This window comes from Nyctibius grandis, chromosome 30, assembly GCF_013368605.1.
Source record: "Nyctibius grandis isolate bNycGra1 chromosome 30, bNycGra1.pri, whole genome shotgun sequence".
Taxonomy (NCBI): Eukaryota; Metazoa; Chordata; class Aves; order Nyctibiiformes; family Nyctibiidae; genus Nyctibius; species Nyctibius grandis.
In genome coordinates this window covers 467,437-486,998 of record NC_090687.1, presented here as the reverse complement: position 1 = coordinate 486,998, position 19,562 = coordinate 467,437, and the positions used below count along the sequence as shown (strand labels likewise).

Sequence of the window (19,562 nt, the reverse complement as noted above, 5' to 3'; positions counted from 1 at the left end):
AAGATTTTTCTTTATTTTAAGATCAGGATCCTGATTCCAGTCATATAATACCTCCACGCATACCCCACCAACACACAATCATCCTCCTCTCAAAGACCTTTTGAGCCACATATGGCTTCCACATATCTAATAACTCTCACTGCATTTCTCTTCTACGAATTTGTCTGATACCTCCATGAACCCTTCCTTCATCATTCCTAGGATGCGACGAAATGGCCTCAAGTTGTGCCAGGGGAGGTTTAGATTGGAGATCAGGAGAAATTTCTTCACCAAAAGGGCTGTCAAGCACTGGAACAGGCTGCCCAGGGCAGTGGTGGAGTCCCCATCCCTGGAGGGATTTAAAAGCCGTGTAGATGTGGTGCTGAGGGACATGGGTTAGTGGTGGGCTTGGCAGTGCTGGGTTAATGGTTGGACTCGATGATCTTAAAGGTCCTTTCCAACCAAAACAATGCTATGATTCTATAATCTGTAACTTCCTTTGGCAAGGAGTTCCTGAGCTCAGCTGCATGTTGTCTGAAGAACCACCTCCTCCTGCTTGTTCTGAGCTTGCTTTTTGATACCTTTGTTTGACACTCCCTAGTTCACGTATTGGAAGAGACAGGGATGCAGGCTGACTGACATACAATGCACCAGTTTCAATTAATTCTTTAAAATAAAATAATTAAATTTGTACAAGCTGCTACACAAAGACAGAGGAATGCCAGTATCAAGGTGTTGCTTGTCTTCATAGGGTAGATTCCTATCTTAAATCCACAAGTAATACTTCTCAAAATAAAAGCTTACTTGTCAATGCCTTGTCCAGAAGAAACCTTCTCTCGACCATTTCCCTGTTCAGCCTTGAAATCAAAGAGTGTAACTTTGTCCATTTCAACATCATAGAAACAGATCTTGGAATCAACGTTCCCATCCGCCTACGAGAAGGGAAAACAAAAGTTGCTGAAGCATTCGGTCAAAAAAGAAAAAAGGTAAAGTTTGGTTGGTGTGTTTATTTTATCTGATTCATGCTCTCAGTTTTGTTACTGCTAATCACACAAGAACATTCTTTGGAAGAAATATCAGAAAATGTGCAAGTTAGCCTTTGATTTCTTTGAAATGCTACAAAATAGCTTTTGTAAGTAAAATGTTGCTTCCTTTTCTGCCTTGTTCTTCTCACCAAATGTGCAAAACCTTAATATACCTTAATCTCAGTGTTTAGTTACACGCTTGGACATGACATTTCAAGACCCAATACACTGCATAGAACATGCAGGTTTATTTCTGAGAAGTGAATCTTGTGTCTTCAACGATCTTCTTGAAATGCACCAGTCTGTTCACTGATGGTCAGGTCCCAGGGCGGTAAGCGAAGAGCTTTGCCTCACCTTGCTAACAAGGATGCTGACTTTATTGCCGTTAGCGTTGCACTTGACAGACGCAATGCCTCCAAGGCCAGGAAACAGCTCAGAGAAACTCTTGTCATTGCAGTGCACTTTTGCCTCTCTGTGGAAAGGAACACACTGAAATCATATGGTGGCAAGGAACTGGCAATATGCATCAGCCAAAACATTTTTCAAATTATGGGTAAGACTTTTAAAAACAAACTATTTCTACCTTATGACACCACTGCCCCAGACTCCAGCTTCCTCTCCAGAGAATTGCTGCGACCTGCCTTTCTTTCAGGAAGAAGTTAATGAGACACTCTTTCCTCAATGAATCAGCAAGAATAAACTTCAATGCTCCTATAGGATTCCCAAAACAGGGCTGTACAGCAAGAACATCCTACCAGAATGTTGAATTGAGAGGTCTGTTTTTCCTACATGAGTAAGTTGAACAGTACCGTGAATGCTGAGTATAGCCCATCACATTAAAGTTCTGTGTATGGAAAACACACTGTGGAACTGTGTTTTACTATTTTATGTGTATTTCTTTATCAAGAAATGCCATTGGGGGGATGGTATTCATATCATCTTACTGGTCACTCTCCCTCCGTACATAAGTTCCTGAAGACTGTATCATTCACATTCTTAAGACCCCCCCCAACTTTTGTTGTTATCTCAAACGATTCTTACTGCTGGTGTAGACACAAACCCAGCGATCATTCAGCAACAAAGGGGACAAATCTCATGAAACAAAAGAACGCGACAGAAAGAAGTGACAGTATTTAGACCCATAATACAATCCCATGTAAGAAGTCTTTGACTCTGTAAAAATAACATTCTTGGGTTACATGTTTAGACCTCTCATTTATTCTAAATCAACTATGTTTGCTTTGAAATTAGAGCACTGCACTGTCATCATTTGAGAAGGGGTGTTTTCATTACTAGCCACAGCCATTTAACATAGCATGCAGGAGTTAAGCTACTTTTTCTCCACTATCAAACATCACACTCCAATATTTGTGCTAGTTACAATCTGCCCAAATCCAATAACCTTCAAATTGTGTCCCATGCAGAGTCTGTGTCATCTCAACAGAGGTAAGGAGTTTCCAAGTGGGTAACTAGCTAGACTTCAGCATTCCTCTGGTGACAGTATGTAAGGAAGAACAGAATCCATATCACTCTTGATCTTTTTCAGGTTTACAAAATTACATTTGTCATTAGCAGATAAATTTTCAACCTAAAAGTCGTGTCAGGCATGTATCTCTTTCATGCCACAGCTGTTTGTCAGCATGGGAAGACACAGTAAAGTTTGAACAAAGTCAAGTAAACTTCTCTCAGCCTAAACAGGAGGAAGAAGAGTGTCCACAATTATAGGTTCACTTCCTCCATGGATTCACTGAATCAAGTTTGTTGATTTATGAGGAGATACAAGAGCTAGCACTTTTTTTTCTTTATTTCAGCTCCTCTGTGGTTAAGGTCTTGGCCAAGTTATCAGCAGAAACATGTGACATCCTTGTCTTGATCCTTCATAAATTCTCCACTCACTTTCAAATACATACAAATATCCCTCACAATACCCTCATTCAAAAATTATTATTATGATTGATCCTTATCCCATGATTTGTCTAATAATTCTGTGGCTCTTCCCTTGCTTTAGGGATAGGCCATCAGTTCACACAGACTGCATGTATTGTCCTGAGATTCAAAGTGGCTATCAGTCACTTTTCATCAGATCAAAACCAACTAAAGACTCCCTCTCCTCATAAAATATACACTCAATTACAAACAAATGTTTTTAAAAGGCTTATTAATACCTGCGAGAGAGATCAAAGATTTTAAAGTGAGCCAAATCAGTTCCCACAGTCAGGAAGTTTCCGCAGACGTCCAAGAGGCACGGATTCCCCTCCGCTTCAGAGAACACCAGCAGCTGTTTAACTGTGCCCTGAGAAGAAATGTGTAACACCAGGTCTCTGTGTTCAGAGCCTAACCAGAAGGGACTTAATTTGTCACCAAGTTAAGTAACTATCTGTTGAACGTCTATGTTAGACAAATGAGAGAAACTACACACACACACACCCCCCACCCCCCCCCCACCCCACCCCCCCCGCCACACACACACAGTGTCTCTACAAATGCAATCTGTATTTCAGGTTGAAAACTGGATGTTTAGCCTCCAAAAAAGTCAAAATTTAGAGGTATCCTTCTGCAACAATTTCCTCTTCAAGAATACAACTTTTTCCAACTGAGAGGGATACAGAAACACAGGTCCCTGAAAGTCCTTTAATATACAACTGCAAAAATAAATATATGAACTAAATCAATCCTTATTGTGATAAATCCCACCCATTCTTGAATACAATATTTATTTCTTAAATAAAATTATGTATCTTAGAACTCTCATAATTAGATTTCTCCTTTTGGTTCTCACGGACTAGCAGAGGCTGCAAAGGTTAAGCAAAAGATTTTGCAGGAAGACACAGAATGTACAGGGGGTATTTTTCATTATCTTAGAAGAATATTCAGTATGTTCATTTTCCTGTCAATAATATACACATACACACTCAACCTTCACGCAATTTTGATCCTCCTAAGTCTGGCCCTTAGAAAATTTTGTTTTCTTTTATAAATACTTATCAGTCACAGTGCAGTAGCGTTTACAGTGACAGACTTTTTAAAGAACATAAAATGTCAAAGATCTTTCTGCTGAAATACTCAAAATATTTTTTCTATGACAAAGGTAGAGTTAATAGATTTACAGAACATCCACTTAATGTTAAGCTGTAACGCCAGTCTTTGAAAACAATAAGACATATTCATCACTTCATGGTTTCACCAGCCTTTACCTGCCAAGTGCGGACCTGGACGCGATACTGCTCAACTGTGTACAGATTTTCTCCATACATGGCCAGAACTGGAGAGTCACAAAGAAAAGAGCCTGGAACAATCACAATAAAGCCATCATTACAAGAAACAGATTTTTAAAAAGGAAAAAAAAAAAAGGAATTTTGACTTAAAGCATTCGATTTCCACTATCTTGCACCAAATCAACTTTTCAATCTGTCAGTCTCTACTGATGCCCAAACTCCTCAGTGTTGCAGCCTTCTTCCATTCTGCCACTACAACCAAAAGCTGGGACTCCTGCTGAGAGCAGGTGTTTTGTACACTCTGCCCATGATAACAAGTGGGAGAGGAAGGGAAAAGAGTTGATACAAGGAGTGAAAGAAAGAAAAAGATTGGTGCAATGTGAAGTTCCCTTAAGAGAATTCATTCCTTCCTTCATTCAACTACAGTTGAAGAGTGATAAAGGAATCTGTGTCAGAAAAGAGGAGTGGCTCTTAAATAATTTCATGAGTGTCGTAGACTGTTGGGACCTTGGTGGTAATAATGCATCGATTCAGCATGGGGAAGTTATAAAATAAATGAGTAAATATAGACAAGATAAGCCACTTTTCAGAAAACATTTGATGGTTTTTAAAAGACAAAGTCTAAACTCTCAAGATTTTGGATGGGATTGGTGGAATTCTGCATAATCTGTTTCTCAAGGCAGAAATATTTAGGGAGAATTAATCACAGAAAAAACTAATTGACTTAGCTGTATATACAGCTGTATTTATGGAACACATTTTCCCGACAGCTGGGATTAAAACCCACTCCTTCCCAGTTCCTATGTAAGTCCTATGTAACCTTGATTACGCTTTCTCCCAAGCAAAATAGAAAAGCCTTCAACAGACATCATCATGACCTGTCTGTAGAAGGCAACAGGAGTTATGGCTACAAAAGTACCAAAAAAAAAAATCTGTTCTTGATCAACTGTTGGATTTACTTAAAATACAAAAAGAAGCAGCCCTACCCTCATATCATGTTCTTTGCAAGGCCCTGTATGATACGCTAGCTCTGAGGATACCTTTCAAGTCTGGGTGTGACAGGCAGGCACACGTCTAATCTGTGGGAAACAGCAACAAGATGATTCGTTTTGTCAAGGCCACTCACACGCTTGGATGCCTGAGGAACTCTATGAATGAAGCACATTTAGTCTTCAGGTACTTCCAGGATTAGGTTGTATACGAACAGAGGTTAAGAGGACATATATTTTAATTTTGTGCCTACAGATGCACATCACCTTCGGTTTTACTTCTGCTGCTGCACTGCTACTCATATACAGGAATACCAACACGTTATAACCCACACGTTACATCCCAGCACATTTGGTGAATAAAGCACAGATGTAGGAGCTGGCATTTGAGTTCTGGTTTTGTTGGTGTTTTTTATACCCTAATCTTTCTATTCAGCAAAATGGGAATATGAAGTCTAATGAGTGTTAATAATATTTTTCACTTTGCACTTATGATTACAGTCCATCAGCTATCATGAACAAAGAGAACATATAACTTTGGAGGAAGAGAAGCATTGCAACTCTGATCAGGGTCCTAAATCCTACCTGCACTTCTGAAGGTATCTCCTGAGCACTCAAAGACAGTAACTTGCTTCCTGTTCCAGAATACTATAGCATCCTAAAACAATCAAAAAAGCAAAAGAATATACATGTTCAGCTTCTTTTGGAGTCCTACAGGAACTCATGCAATAACACAGCAAGACCTTCCAAACAATACACACCATTTACTTGTTCCACTGCATATTGGGTTGGAAGGCTTTCGGTAACTCAAAAGTTCTGTAGTCAGCACCTAGAGAGTTACTGAGTCACTGTGCTAGCTGAAAAATCAGCTCCACTACAACATCACTGCTACCATCACAACAATACTTCCATGATACAATAAATTAATACAACCCTTCTTTGATATTCAGAGACTTTTGAGGCCAACTGTATGAGGTTCAACAAGGCCAAGTGTCAAGTCCTGCACTTGGGGCACAACAACCCCGTGCACCGCTACAGGCTGGGGGAAGAGTGGCTGGAAAGTGCCTGGGGGAAAAGAACCTGGGGGTGTTGGTCGATGGTGGCTGAGTATGAGCCAGCAGTGTGCCCAGGTGGCCAAGAAGGCCACCAGCATCCTGGCTTGTACCAGCAATAGTGTGGCCAGCAGGACTAGGGCAGGGATCGTTCCCCTGGACTCGGCACTGGTGAGGCCGCACCTCGAATCCTGGGTGCAGTTCTGGGCCCCTCACTACAAGAAAAACATTGAGGTGCTGGAGCGAGTCCAGAGAAGGGCAACGGAGCTGGTGAAGGGTCTGGAGCACAAGTGTGATGAGGAGCGGCTGAGGGACCTGGGGGGGTTTAGCCTGGAGAAAAGGAGGCTGAGGGGAGACCTTCTCGCTCTCTACAACTGCCTGAAAGGAGGGTGTAGCGAGGGGGGGGTCGGTCTCTTCTCCCAGGTAACAAGTGACAGGACGAGAGGAAACAGCCTCAAGTTGCACCAGGGGAGGTTTAGATTGGAGATCAGGGACAATTTCTTCCCCGAAAGGGCTGTCAAGCGCTGGAACAGGCTGCCCAGGGAACTGGTGGAGTCCCCATCCCTGGAGGGATTTGAAAGTCGTGTAGATGTGGTGCTGAGGGACATGGGTTAGTGGTGGCCTTGGCAGTGCTGGGTTAACGGTTGGACTCGATGATCTTAAAGGTCCTTTCCAAACAAAACGATTCTGTGATTCTATGATTTGAAAGTTTGGTCTCCACACACATAACTAGGCAACCTACAGAGCAAATAAATGAAAAAAAAAATTAACCTTAGTAGCGAAGACTCCATTAACATTCATATCAATGCGAAGACTGTGTGCGGTTCCTGTGCTGAAGAAAGTCACATTAAACAGGTTGGGAGACACCTGTACAACTGCCACTTGCTGATGAAAATGAGACGCCATGGCCTGCTCACTGAGGATCACCACAGAGCTGATGTTGCTCACTGCCAGCAGGTTTTTTCGGGAGCCCCACTGCACGCAATGGGAAGAGAGAAAAAAAAAAGCACAACACAATTTCATCTAAGATCCTGAACAGTCACAGCAATGTCCAAAGACAGGTGACAAAGACTAGGACAGACTAAACATTTTTATACAGAGTCCTACTATCTAAATACAGCTACAGTCAATGACTAGGAATTATTACAGAATAAAACTGAATACAGAATATTATGCTTGTTACCCAGCTACTCAGACTCCCTTAGTCTAAGTAGAGGAGCTGTTTTTTAAGAAAGAAAAGTGTTCTTAATTTAAGATATTATTGCCCCACCTGATATTTACTACTGCAAGAGAGTATCACATATTTAAAGCACTTAATAATGCTGCGATCTGTAAAAGCAAGTTGGCTGCATAGGTTTTTTTTTTGATTACCATATTCTTTTCTACAGTTCTGACAGCCCTTTCAAGGTAGTTCAAATTCCCTAGCCAAGAGTAGTAAATCACACGCATAAATAAAGAGGTCCAAAAGTACACTTCTCCCCTTCTCCTGGAAGAATCTCCAGGTTCCAGCTAACTCTTTTTCCATGAGTTCTATGAAGGTTCTTTCCCTTCTTTTAAGATTGAAAAATAGCAGCTACACAGAGCAATTCTGAAACTGAAAATACCTTATGAAATTCAATGGGAGAAAGAGAAGATCTGTTTCCAGGATGGCTTGCAAAGACACGGGTTTTAACATGCAGCTGATGACTTCCATTATTAAAAAGAAAGTAATCACAGAATCACAGAATCATTTAGGTTGGAAAAGACCTTTAAGATCATCAAGTCCAACCGTTAACCCAGCACTGCCAAGGCCACCACTAACCCATGTCTCTCAGCACCACATCTACTCGGCTTTTAAATCCCCCCAGGGATGGGGACTCCACCACTGCCCTGGGCAGCCTGTTCCAGCGCTTGACAACCCTTTTGGGGAAGAAATTGTCCCTGATCTCCAATCTAAACCTCCCCTGGCACAACTTGAAGCCGTTTCCTCTCATCCTATCACTTGTTACCTGGGAGAAGAGACCAACCCCCACCTCGCTACACCCTCCTTTCAGGTACTTGTAGATTTTCATTCTTTTTTTCTATATTCACAGTTCAACAAGTGTGTCTGACTTTGTTTATGTTTATTCCTACCAAAAGATGACTCTTTCCAGAAAGCATTGTGGCAACCAGCTGACTACACGTGCACTCTCTGCACACACCATGTTAGCCAGTAGCTAACTTTTACGGGCTAGAGAAATTATAAAGTTTCTTGGAGCTGTAGAAAATCCCTTTGAAGTCCAAGAACTTCTCTGTCCTTGCACGACTGGTAAGCTCTATAAACTCTATGATTTTTGATTACCGTATTTAGGGATACGCCAAGTCTCTAGGGTCTCTGCTTCCCTCGAAGTTATTTGAAGTCTCATGTTAATTCCTGACACACTGATATTTCTGTGGCTATACCTTTCCAACAATGCTGATTCAAATAGTTGCATTTGGAAATAATTTCATTTTATTCAAGAGCTTGATCTAAGAAATAAAGCTATTTTGCATGATTTGTTTGGCGTTTTCTTAGTTACAATTAACTAGATATTTACAGCGTTGGTGGGTAGGGGAAGAGCAACTGATGTCATCTACTTGTGCAAAGCATTTGACACTGTCCTGCATGACATCTTTGTCTCTAAATTGGAGAGATATGGACTTGATGGATGGACCACTCAGTGGATAAAGAATTGGCTGGATGGTCGCACTCAGAGTTACGGTCAACGGCTCGATGTCCAAGTGGACACCAGTGACGACTGCCGTTCCTCAGGGGTTGGTATTGGGACGGGTCCTGTTTAACATCTTTGTCGGCGACACGGACAGTGGGATTGAGTGTGCCCTCAGCAAGTTTGCTGACGACATCAAGCTGTGCGGTGCGGTCGATGCGCTGGAGGGAAGGGATGCCATCCAGAGGGACCTTGACAGGCTTGAGAGGTGGGCCTGTGCAAACCACATGGAGTTCAACAAGGCCAAGTGCAAGGTCCTGCACATGGGTCGGGGCAATCCCAAGCACAAATACAGGCTGGGCAGCGAATGGATTGAGAGCAGCCCTGAGGAGAAGGACTTGGGGGTGATGGGTGACGAGAAGCTCACCATGAGCCGGCAATGTACGCTGGCAGCCCAGAAAGCCACCCGTGTCCTGGGCTGCATCCCCAGCAGCGTGGCCAGCAGGGCGAGGGAGGGGATTCTGCCCCTCTGCTCCGCTCTCGGGAGACCCCCCCCGCAGTGCTGCGTCCAGCTCTGGGGCCCCAACAGAAGAAGGACACGGAGCTGTTGGAGCGAGTCTAGAGGAGGCCACGAAGATGCTCAGAGGGCTGGAGCCCCTCTGCTCTGGAGACAGGCTGAGAGAGTTGGGGCTGTTCAGCCTGGAGAAGAGAAGGCTCCGGGGAGACCTTCTTGCAGCTTCCAGTACCTGAAGGGGCTACAGGAAAGCTGGAGAGGGAATTTTTACAAGGGCATGGAGTGATAGGACAAGGGGTAATGGTTTTAAACTGGAAGAGGGGAGATTTAGATGAGATCTGAGGAAGAAATTCTTTGCTGTGAGGGTGGTGAGACCCTGGCCCAGGCTGCCCAGAGAAGCTGTGGCTGCCCCCTCTCTGGCAGTGTTCAAGGCCAGGTTGGATGGGGCTTGGAGCAACCTGGTCTGGTGGAAGGTGTCCCTGCCCGTGGCAGGGGGGTTGGAACTGGATGGTCTTTAAGGTCCCTTCCAACCCAAACCATCCTGTGATTCTATGATTCTGTGATATTATGCTGCACAACAGATGAGCTAGAGTGCCTTTCGCAACCACCTCTTTTGAAGCCACCATATCAGGTTGAAAAAAGATGAGGTTAGCAAGGAATCAAATGAAGTTATTGCTGCCCTTCGACCTCACCATGGTATATGGCTTTCTGTTCCGAGTTTTTCGTGGTAATATAGGAAAAGCCTTTTTAGGAATTACCAAAAGATTCCACAGGTAATAATTTTAAGAATCTTTTACAAAATATTTTTTGGAATGCGGAGATTACAATGAAAAATAACCTAGAGTTTCCATAATTAAAGACAGCTTTATAACAGGAGATAAAACCGCAGGGATTGTTGACAATTGTTTGGCAATGGTTTTGTTTATGCTAACAAACATTGGGAACAAGGTGCTATTTCTGGACAGCAGTCCATATCCTGTTATCTGGAAAATGCCTGAATAGTCAAGCTGACATAAACACCTATATCTCTTCCCTTCCCTCAACTTATTAGCAGATGTATGATATGCTAATGGCACGCACTATTTCCTATATCCTGGACCTTTTGTTACTGAAGCATCTTAACAAAAGATTTGGGTTCTCGACTTTCATAGTACTTATGTTTTAATTTTGTAAGTAGGACTCTGAGACAGACCCTTGCTATAGGCCAACCCAGAGCAAGCAAATGCCATTAATTTTTAAATACTTTCCATACTTATGTGAAAACAAAATAAAAGAAAACAGGAAATTACTTTCTTTTGAAAGGCACCAGATTTATTTGTTTGATTTTCATTCCTTCCAAAAAATAATGAGTATTGTTCTCACATATTAAGCACAGCAACAGAATAATCTAAGTTATAATAGAAACTGTAAAAAAACTGGGAAAAACTTAATAATAGGGTATAACAAACAAACAAAAATACTGGAGAACCTAAAAGCACAAACTTTGCCTTTTAGCAGAATGGTGGTGGTCAAAAAAACTTACTTTGTTAATGTAAAACTTTTTTAATTTGAATTTACAATTGTAACACTCAGCATTTCTCTTTTGAATATATCAAAATGCTAGTAAGTATAGAATGACAGTGTTTATCCTTACTGTGATAAATGAAAATATGTGAAATATATAAAAATGCTGCACCCTGACACTTAAGAGACAATGGGTTAAAAAATAAATATTATAATGCTATGTATTGTCATAACCTTCAGCATTAAAAATATTGTAAATAGCAGTAGAAATTTTTTAAAGCATTGGTTTTACAAATTTGTAAGAGAAAACTTTTCACATCTAGTCTGACACTGTCCCACATAAAAAAAATTATCTAGCAAACAAGAAACATTTTCTGACAAAAAAGCAGCTGAAAACGTCATTTTGTGTGTAAAAATACAGCATTCCCTTCCAGATGGCACATCTTCCCACCAATAATATTTGGTTGTAAATACATCTTTTTATTTTTGCAACTACCAGTGAGAGAAAACTTCACATTGAGAAAATGACTAAAAAGAAGAAAATTATCTACAAATACAATAGTACTTAGTCAGATTTTCTTGCTTGCTATTTTAATAAATTCATGTAAATTTGACATTTCTGATAATCTATCTTTTCCAGAAAATAACTTCAAGGTGCTGAATCCAAAGGGTTTGTCAATGAGAGATGTTTGAATTTAAGGATACCATGACTGCTAATTCTCCCAGACAGAAAGATGTACTTGCATTTCAGTGTTACCTTGCTGAGCATTTCAGCCTTGCCTGTAACAAAATAGCTACAAACAGGCAATATTTCTGCCCATTTCAATTTTAAAAGTTACTTGATCCTCATGGTTTTTCCTCCTTCTGGAGGAGGATGAGCCTCTACTGGTGCACGTATCTGTATGACAGCAATCATACTCATCTGTTTCACAAAGATGATCCACTCATCCAATGCTAGTGAAGTCCTACTGACATGCAGGAAGACTCTTTCCTGTCTTACCTTTATCTGAGTGACATTTCCTTCAAGTTCTGTAGGTGCTTGGAGCTTCCACTTCTCCTTGCCCTCCAAAGCCCGCACGCTCAGATCGGATCCTGCTGCTTTCCTCCACATCGCTATTCTCCCTTTGTTAGTACCAGCTGCTAAGAGACCTGCCATTCACAAACCTTTTAGACATTTCGTATCTTAAACTTCAGAAAAACAGACCTGCATGATACAAAGTCGCAGGCAGCCTAGCTCTGGGGCTAAGGCACTGAGAAGCCTTCTTCTACCAGCATCCATTGCTTTGCCTTCCTGCAACCAGCATCTTAGTCCCGAACTGGAGAAACTTTCTGGAGAAATGATGGGAGAAGTTTCACACGGCAAGGTCCATTTTCTAAACTACCAGATGAAGTTATCTTTTAAATGTATCAATCAATGATTTCATTTTAACCATTTATTTTTGAATAGCTGGTTTTGTAGTCACCATGGGAAAGTCACCATCGAAAACCATTCTAGCAGACACTAGCTATGCCTACACTGGCCAACAAGGTGATGCATAGGAGTAGCTCTGTAGAAAACATCAGTTTTAAGGACCTGACGTCCATGCTGTACATGTCTGGTGAGTTCTACTTTGCATTAGCTCTAGTGTGGGCTTGTAGACTGAACGCCCATAACATGCTGGAGTGCATTAGGAGTACTCCAGGAGTACTTGTACCAGTTCAGTAGCATCAAAGGGAATCCATCTTGTGTGCCGGGAGACAACTCCACACTGAGACAAAGTGGGGTGAGTATCAAACGATCTCATTGTACCTTCAAAAGCGCACTCCTGATCTGAACTAAAATGCTTCTTCATCACATGCTGCTACTGAAACCCTCACTAACAAGACAAACATACTGAAATGACTACAAGGCACTGAAGGCTGAGGTTTGACAAGGTTTAGGATCCAGAGATCACAGCTGCCATGCTATTTCTCACCTTTAGCACTGCAGTAAGAAACACAGTTAATACATTCTCCTCCCTCGAAGCCAAATTGCACATCTGGAGAGAGCACATAGTTCTCGTCTCGGTCCAAATCCCAGAACCTAAGGTACACAAGAGTGTTAACAATGCTTTTCCTTCCAGGTGTCTTGCTAAACACAGACAATAGGATGCTGTACATGGCATTAATTTGCTATTTCCATAATGCCCAGATAATTTAATTTTTAAAATTAAATTGCCAGCAGCTGCTTCTGGAATGTGAATTCCTCAACAATCTCCTTCCTTTTCCTTTGACTTCTTAATATGCGGCATGTTTTGTGATATTCTCCTATGAAAAAAAGGAGTCAGAAGCAAACCAACTTTAAGAAAGAAAAGAAGTGAGGTCTAGTTGCAACTTTCCTCCTCCCTACTTATGCTTCCTCCTCTATTTTAAGAATATTCCTTGGTAAACCAGTAGTCCTTTGGATTCCAGATGTATTTTCTAGAACTAAACATTGTCATCAAACATATTCCTTCTTGATACTTGGTCTTTACCAAATTGTCACAAAATTAACAGATTATTTTGTCTGACAGTAGCAGATAGAGGCTAAAGAAAATGAACTATTGATGTTAAGGGAACACCTTCACTACCAAAAAAAAAGTTAAAGGAAACAGGTAGAGCAAGTCATAGTAAAGACAGGAAAAAAGGATTTCATACCTTTTTTAAAGAGATGCAAAAAAAACCCCCTACAGAACATGGTAACATAGCAGCATGGCAAAGTAACATACTTGATTTAAAAAATTAGGGATAGAAGTAACCAAATTATTTGTCTTATATTAACAGTAACAGAGAAACACCCTGACAAACAAGCAGTTTTCTCCTATTGCTGACACGATGACTATCCTAAGAATCAGACAGTAACAACGGAAAGAACAGCCAAGAGGCTTTTTCATGCAAAAAACCCAAATGGATATATTTTCAGAAGAAATCAGTAACAGCACTCAGAAAGGAACAGGTTTGGGTAGTACTGCCTGACCAAATAAAACAATAGAGAGAAAGAAAGATAAATAGAATTAGTTTTTGCCCTCACAGAAAACAGATTTTTTCATTTCATTTCTCTATTTATTTTGAGAAACAAAATTAGAAAATATTGGGAGTTTTTTCATTACTGGTTAAAAAAAAAACAAACCAAAAAACAGTTCAGTAAAATACTCAATGCATTGCGGACCGTAAACCTTTTAGCTGGCACTTCTCATGGGCAGGAGAACAGCTTTAAAACACGATTCTTACCTGATGACTGTCTCGCCTAGTGCTGTAACAACAAGGCTATGGTCTATTAAAATGATGTCTGCAGCATGACCTATCTTCCCACTCAGCTTCACCTGTTAACCATAAGTAAATAAATAAATTTACAGAAGGTAGGAGGTACACACTGAAAGACAGTAAGGATCTGACTTGCCTAGTTTGGCTAAAAAGTTAAAATGTAAGAATAACTAGACCTGTCTGTCAGTTCAGATAGACCAATAGTTTCCTCAGACAATGATCATCACTAAATGCATCAAGTATACGATGTATAAATTTGATAAAAGAAACCTTGTAGTGGGTTAATTAAGCAGGTAAGGAGCAGTTTTTTCTCTTGTACTAGATCTTCTCTTAGAACTTTATAAAGATTGCTTTAAAATGTGAAATACCAAATCTTACTTCTGGACAAAAATAAATAATGATTAACATAAGTGGACACTCCTGTAAAACACAAGTGTCAAGTCTTTTTCAATCTTAGATAAACAGAAAAAAATCAGTCTTAGGAAGGTGAAGGCTTGTGTTCCACCCCCCCAAGCAGTGTTCTCCAACGGTACAGTATTTTATTCGAGCCAAGGTGATCACAAGTCCTGGATGAGGTCAGTTTGGTTTTTATCCCTATACAATAATTTTTGGGTCACTACATTATTATTTGTGATTCTGTGGCTTGCGGGGTTGTTATTTTTTTTAAATCTTCCCAGCCTTCGCAGCCGTGAGGAACACTTTGACAATGCAAGAACTAAACCACCTTTCAGATTTGCAGACAGACAATATCCCCAAGAGGCGGTTACTGCTAATACTAATCTGAAAGACAAGACAGCTCTGAGCAAGTGATGATAATAAAACCAAGGATGCAGATTATCAGCTATTTATCCACAAGACATTTTAACAAATATTTGATTATACTGGAATTTTCATTTCTCTAATTCACTAAGACAAGGTAAGTTAAGTGTAAAAGGATTAACATAGTGTCAAAATGAAAGAAACTAAGAAAAAACAGGAAGGCAAGATGAAAACCATCTTTCCAAGTTCAATAACACACCAATCTATTCCACTTCTAAATGAGCATATATTTGCTCAACAAGGTATTATCTGAGAAACACAAATGAGAGTTGATTCATTTGTAAACAAAAAAGTGATAATAAAAAACAAACCCTAACAAACTCTTATAAAGATTAAACATTGCAACTTCACCCCACAGTCTGACTCTTACCTTCATGAGCTCTTCTGCCTCTCCTTCAAGAGTAACTGCATGCAAGGACAACTGCAGGTTCTCTGTTATTACAACTAAAACACCTCTTTCCTCCAGGAACAGAAGCTTTTGGACCAGACTGTCTGTGGACAATACATGCCTTGTCTTTCCTTTCTCATTCACATAATGCACAGAACCTGTAGTACACATAAACAAGGTATAAGTTTTTAGTGAACAGGTTTTAGCTACAAAAATCAAAGTGGCTGCTTTCTACCTTAATAAAATATTCCTCAAGCACTGAAAAGCTTAAAATAATCACAATTCTTTTGTCTTCCAGTTTGTCTCAGGATACAGACTACGATAGTTGACCAGAGCAATAAAAAAAAAACCTTATTCACTTTTTCCCCATCTAGGAAATCCAGAGGGGAATCACTTAAATGCCATCACTTAAATAATTTTAAAATAAAAGTAAACTTTCTGCATATGTATGCATGAATGATCGCTTCTGAAGTCTTCAGTATTAATTTGTGAAAGAAGAGCGGCAACTAAGAATTGGTACAATTTCCAGCAGAGTCTAGATTGTAGAAAACTGTGGATATGAAGTTGTTCATTGTTTAGAAGCACTCCACCACACACACTAAGTACAGCTTTTCTACATGAATTTCACAAGCAAATGGGATAGTGTCTGTGTAAGAACACTGACAACATAGTGTGATTTGGCAACTACAGCACATATCAACATTGTAAAAGCCATTATCATTTGCTTAAATTGTAATACTGCATAAATCATGCACAGTTTGCAAGTGGTATTACAGAAATCACCCAAACGAAGTCATCGAATCTGACAGATCTCATGCCCCACACACATAATTTCTTAGCAAATCATGATATTCTATAAACGTGGCATTTCAAACCAGTGCAAATCACAAAACACTACGAAATGAAATAATATTTTCCCCCAAAAGCTGAAGTAGAAAACAGAAATGTATAAGACTGAACATTAAGAATCCATGCTAAAATGTTGTATCCAGAGGCAATATGTTGTATTTAATTAAAGAGAATGTTTTCGTTTCCAAAACTCTTGCAAATACATTATAATCCCCTACATTCCAACTGTATAAAAAAACCTCAAACTCCTATCCCACCTCCTCCCACACTGCTTCATTTTCTCCCTGAAATAAAACACTGAACAGATAACTTCATTCATTTCTCTTGTTAAATCACAGAATGGTTTGGGTTGGAAGGGACCTTTAAAGATCATCTAGTCCAACCCCCTGCCACGGGCAGGGACACCTTCCACCACACCAGGTTGCTCCAAGTCCCATCCAACCTGGCCTTGAACACTGCCAGGGAGGGGGCAGCCACAGCTGCTCTGGGCAACCTGGGCCAGGCTCTCACCACCCTCACAGCAAAGAATTTCTTCCTCAGATCTCATCTCAATCTCCCCTCTTTCAGTTTAAAAACCGTCACCCCTCATCCTGTCAGTACAGGCCCTGGTAGGAAGTCGCTCTCCATCTTTCTTATAAGCCCCCTTTTAAGTATTGAAAGACCGCAATAAGGTGTCCCCGGAGCCTTCTCTTCTCCAGGCTGAACAGCCCCAGCTCTCTCAGAAAGCCAACCGTGTCCTGGGCTGCATCCCCAGCAGCGTGGCCAGCAGGGCGAGGGAGGGGATTCTGCCCCTCTACTCTGCTCTCGGGAGACCCCCCTGCAGTGCTGCGTCCAGCTCTGGGGGCACCAACATAAGAAGGACACGGAGCTGTTGGAGCGAGTCCAGAGGAGGCCACGAAGATGCTCAGAGGGCTGGAGCCCCTCTGCTCTGGAGACAGGCTGAGAGAGTTGGGGCTGTTCAGCCTGAAGAAGAGAAGGCTCCGGGGAGACCTTCTAGCACCTTCCAGTGCCTGACGGGGCTACAGGAAAGCGGGTGAGGGGCTTTTTACAAGGGCATGGAGTGACAGGACGAGGGGGAACGGTTTTAAACTGAAAGAGGGGAGATTTAGATTAGATCTTAGGAAGAAATTCTTTGGTGTGAGGGTGGTGAGACCCTGGCCCAGGTTGCCCAGAGAAGCTGTGGCTGCCCCCTCCCTGGCAGTGTTCAAGGCCAGGCTGGATGGGGCTTGGAGCAACCTGGTCTAGTGGAAGGTGTCCCTGCCTGTGGCAGGGGGTTGGAACGGGATGAGCTTTAAGGTCCCTTCCAACCCAAACCAGTCTGTGATTCTATGGTTCTATGAAGTCGTGGACAGCCCCTTGCAGGACACAGAGCCTGTCCCTAGATGGAGCCGTGCACCACCACAACAGCTGCCGTGACAGCGGGGATGTAACAGGCACAGCTCCTCAACGATTCTCTCCGTGTACGTTGAGGAAGTGCCCCGTACTCCTTTTTTCAGTTGAATGGTTCGTATCCAGTAAAGTGGCTCATAACTCACAAATCAAATGACGGTACAGCCGCTGTTCTGCAAAACAAACCTACAGCTGGACAATGCCACTCCTGCACCAGCATCAATGATGGCTCTCGTTCTTGATAACGTAAGCACTGAATCAAACTGCAATTGAGCTGCAGAACTAGCGTAACTTCAGTGTTTTTTGGAGTAGTTAGGACTTGAACGGAGAGGATTACATACTCAACTCACCTACCAGAAACATACTCATTACAATACTTGTCACACACATTCCAGCTCCTGTCCAAAGAGTTAACAGGCTAGAGAGAGAGAAGGCATCACGAGAGCAACTGGAGTAGGAACAAAATGAGCTGGAAGCAAACTAGTATGCAGAATGGTAAAAGGGAGAGGAAAAGACAAATGGCAGGGTAGGAACGGTATTAGGAAGAAAACTAACAAAACAGATATTCAGACTTTTTTGCTTCCTTAGACTGAAGCCTCATTTCAAAGTATGAGAGAAAAAGTAAAATAGTAATTTATTTTAAAAGGTATGTTCTAGCAGCATTTGCATCTTTTTAGAAGAAAACCACAACACATGCATTATTGTGAACCTTTGTACAAAATGCTGACAGGTTCTAATTTTATTTACGCTTAGGTGTTAGATACACTTTCCATACACTTGCTTATTCTGGAACTTGACTAATCTAATACCTATGCTGTCCTTCTGGAGACGAGTCACCTTGAAGATGCTAAGATTTTAATACTTTTATTCATTTCTTCTTACCAAACATTCTTCAACACCTACGAGTCACCATCTCTGGAGGTGTTTAAGAAAAGCCTGGACATGGCACTTAGTGCCATGGTCTAGTTGCCATGGTGGTGTCAGGGCAATGGTTGGACTCGATGATCCCAGAGGGCTCTTCCAACCTGATTGATTCTGTGAATACTCTATCCTGTTGGATATATGAATACGATGGATAAATGGATATACTCTAGATGTTGGATATATGAACACAGGGCTATCATGCACTGAGCTATTTTGAAGTATTAAGGAGACAAATTTCCAGCAGACTGGAAAAGCGGGTTTGCTCTTACCATCTGTCAAAGTGATAAAGAAGGACAGTCCTTCCTGAAATCCCATTTTCAGAGGTCCTCCCGTTCCAGCTTTTCTCCAGTTAAACATATCCAAGGCCGCCTCATCACCACCCACGGCTGCTTTTGCCAGCTGTACAAAGTCCCTGCAAACAGAGACACTTAATTTCCAACTCCTTACATAACAGAGCACTTTCCATCTCAGAGAATGGATGAGTAGTTAATAAAACCTATTGTAAAGAGAGAATAAAGATGTTTCATACACTGATTGGAAAAAGGACAAACTCAAAAAGATACAAAGTAAAATTTTAATATTTGTTTACATTTGCATTGTTTCGCTTTTTTTTCCATAAGTATTATTATTTTTACAGAGATGTGAAACTGAAGTAGCCCAGATAAGGAAAATTCTTTTGTTTACTACAGCTGTTTCCTATTTCTTGCTTGGAACGAAATAATAATGTTTAAGAACTGACTTTTAACTGAATTATTCTTGCCAATGATTTCATGGATAATTGTGTTTTCGGTGTGCTTTCTGCTTTTCACAATCAGTAACATTGCTAATTAGAAGAACTAAAGGAAGAAAAGTCAACAGCAACAGAGAGAAAGGTATGAACAAAAGGAAGAAGATCTGTTGCTGCACACAGGGCACAAATAGCCAGCTCCTAGAGTGGGAGAAGAACTTGGAAATAAAGGACAGTTAGGCGAACTTTTTTTTACATATAT

At 41.1% G+C, this 19,562-nt stretch overlaps 1 protein-coding gene across 4 annotated transcripts in view; it reads right to left on the bottom strand.

Annotated features, from left to right (window-relative positions):
- IFT140 (intraflagellar transport 140) overlaps positions 1 to 19,562 on the bottom strand; it is a 101,192-nt gene that overhangs the window by 65,873 nt on the left and 15,757 nt on the right. For 3 of the 4 annotated variants that reach the window (XM_068420061.1, XM_068420060.1, XM_068420062.1), the window contains exons 5-15: positions 18,843 to 18,985; positions 15,394 to 15,569; positions 14,172 to 14,263; positions 12,899 to 13,005; positions 11,944 to 12,092; positions 7,032 to 7,235; positions 5,794 to 5,866; positions 4,199 to 4,290; positions 3,170 to 3,297; positions 1,359 to 1,476; positions 784 to 911 (exon numbers count right to left, since the gene is read on the bottom strand). In XM_068420061.1, the coding sequence (XP_068276162.1) occupies positions 784 to 911; positions 1,359 to 1,476; positions 3,170 to 3,297; positions 4,199 to 4,290; positions 5,794 to 5,866; positions 7,032 to 7,235; positions 11,944 to 12,092; positions 12,899 to 13,005; positions 14,172 to 14,263; positions 15,394 to 15,569; positions 18,843 to 18,985 (1,410 nt within the window). Of the gene's footprint in view, positions 1 to 783; positions 912 to 1,358; positions 1,477 to 3,169; positions 3,298 to 4,198; positions 4,291 to 5,793; positions 5,867 to 7,031; positions 7,236 to 11,943; positions 12,093 to 12,898; positions 13,006 to 14,171; positions 14,264 to 15,393; positions 15,570 to 18,531; positions 18,555 to 18,842; positions 18,986 to 19,562 lie in introns of those variants that run through there. The other variant, XM_068420063.1, reaches the window with a different exon arrangement.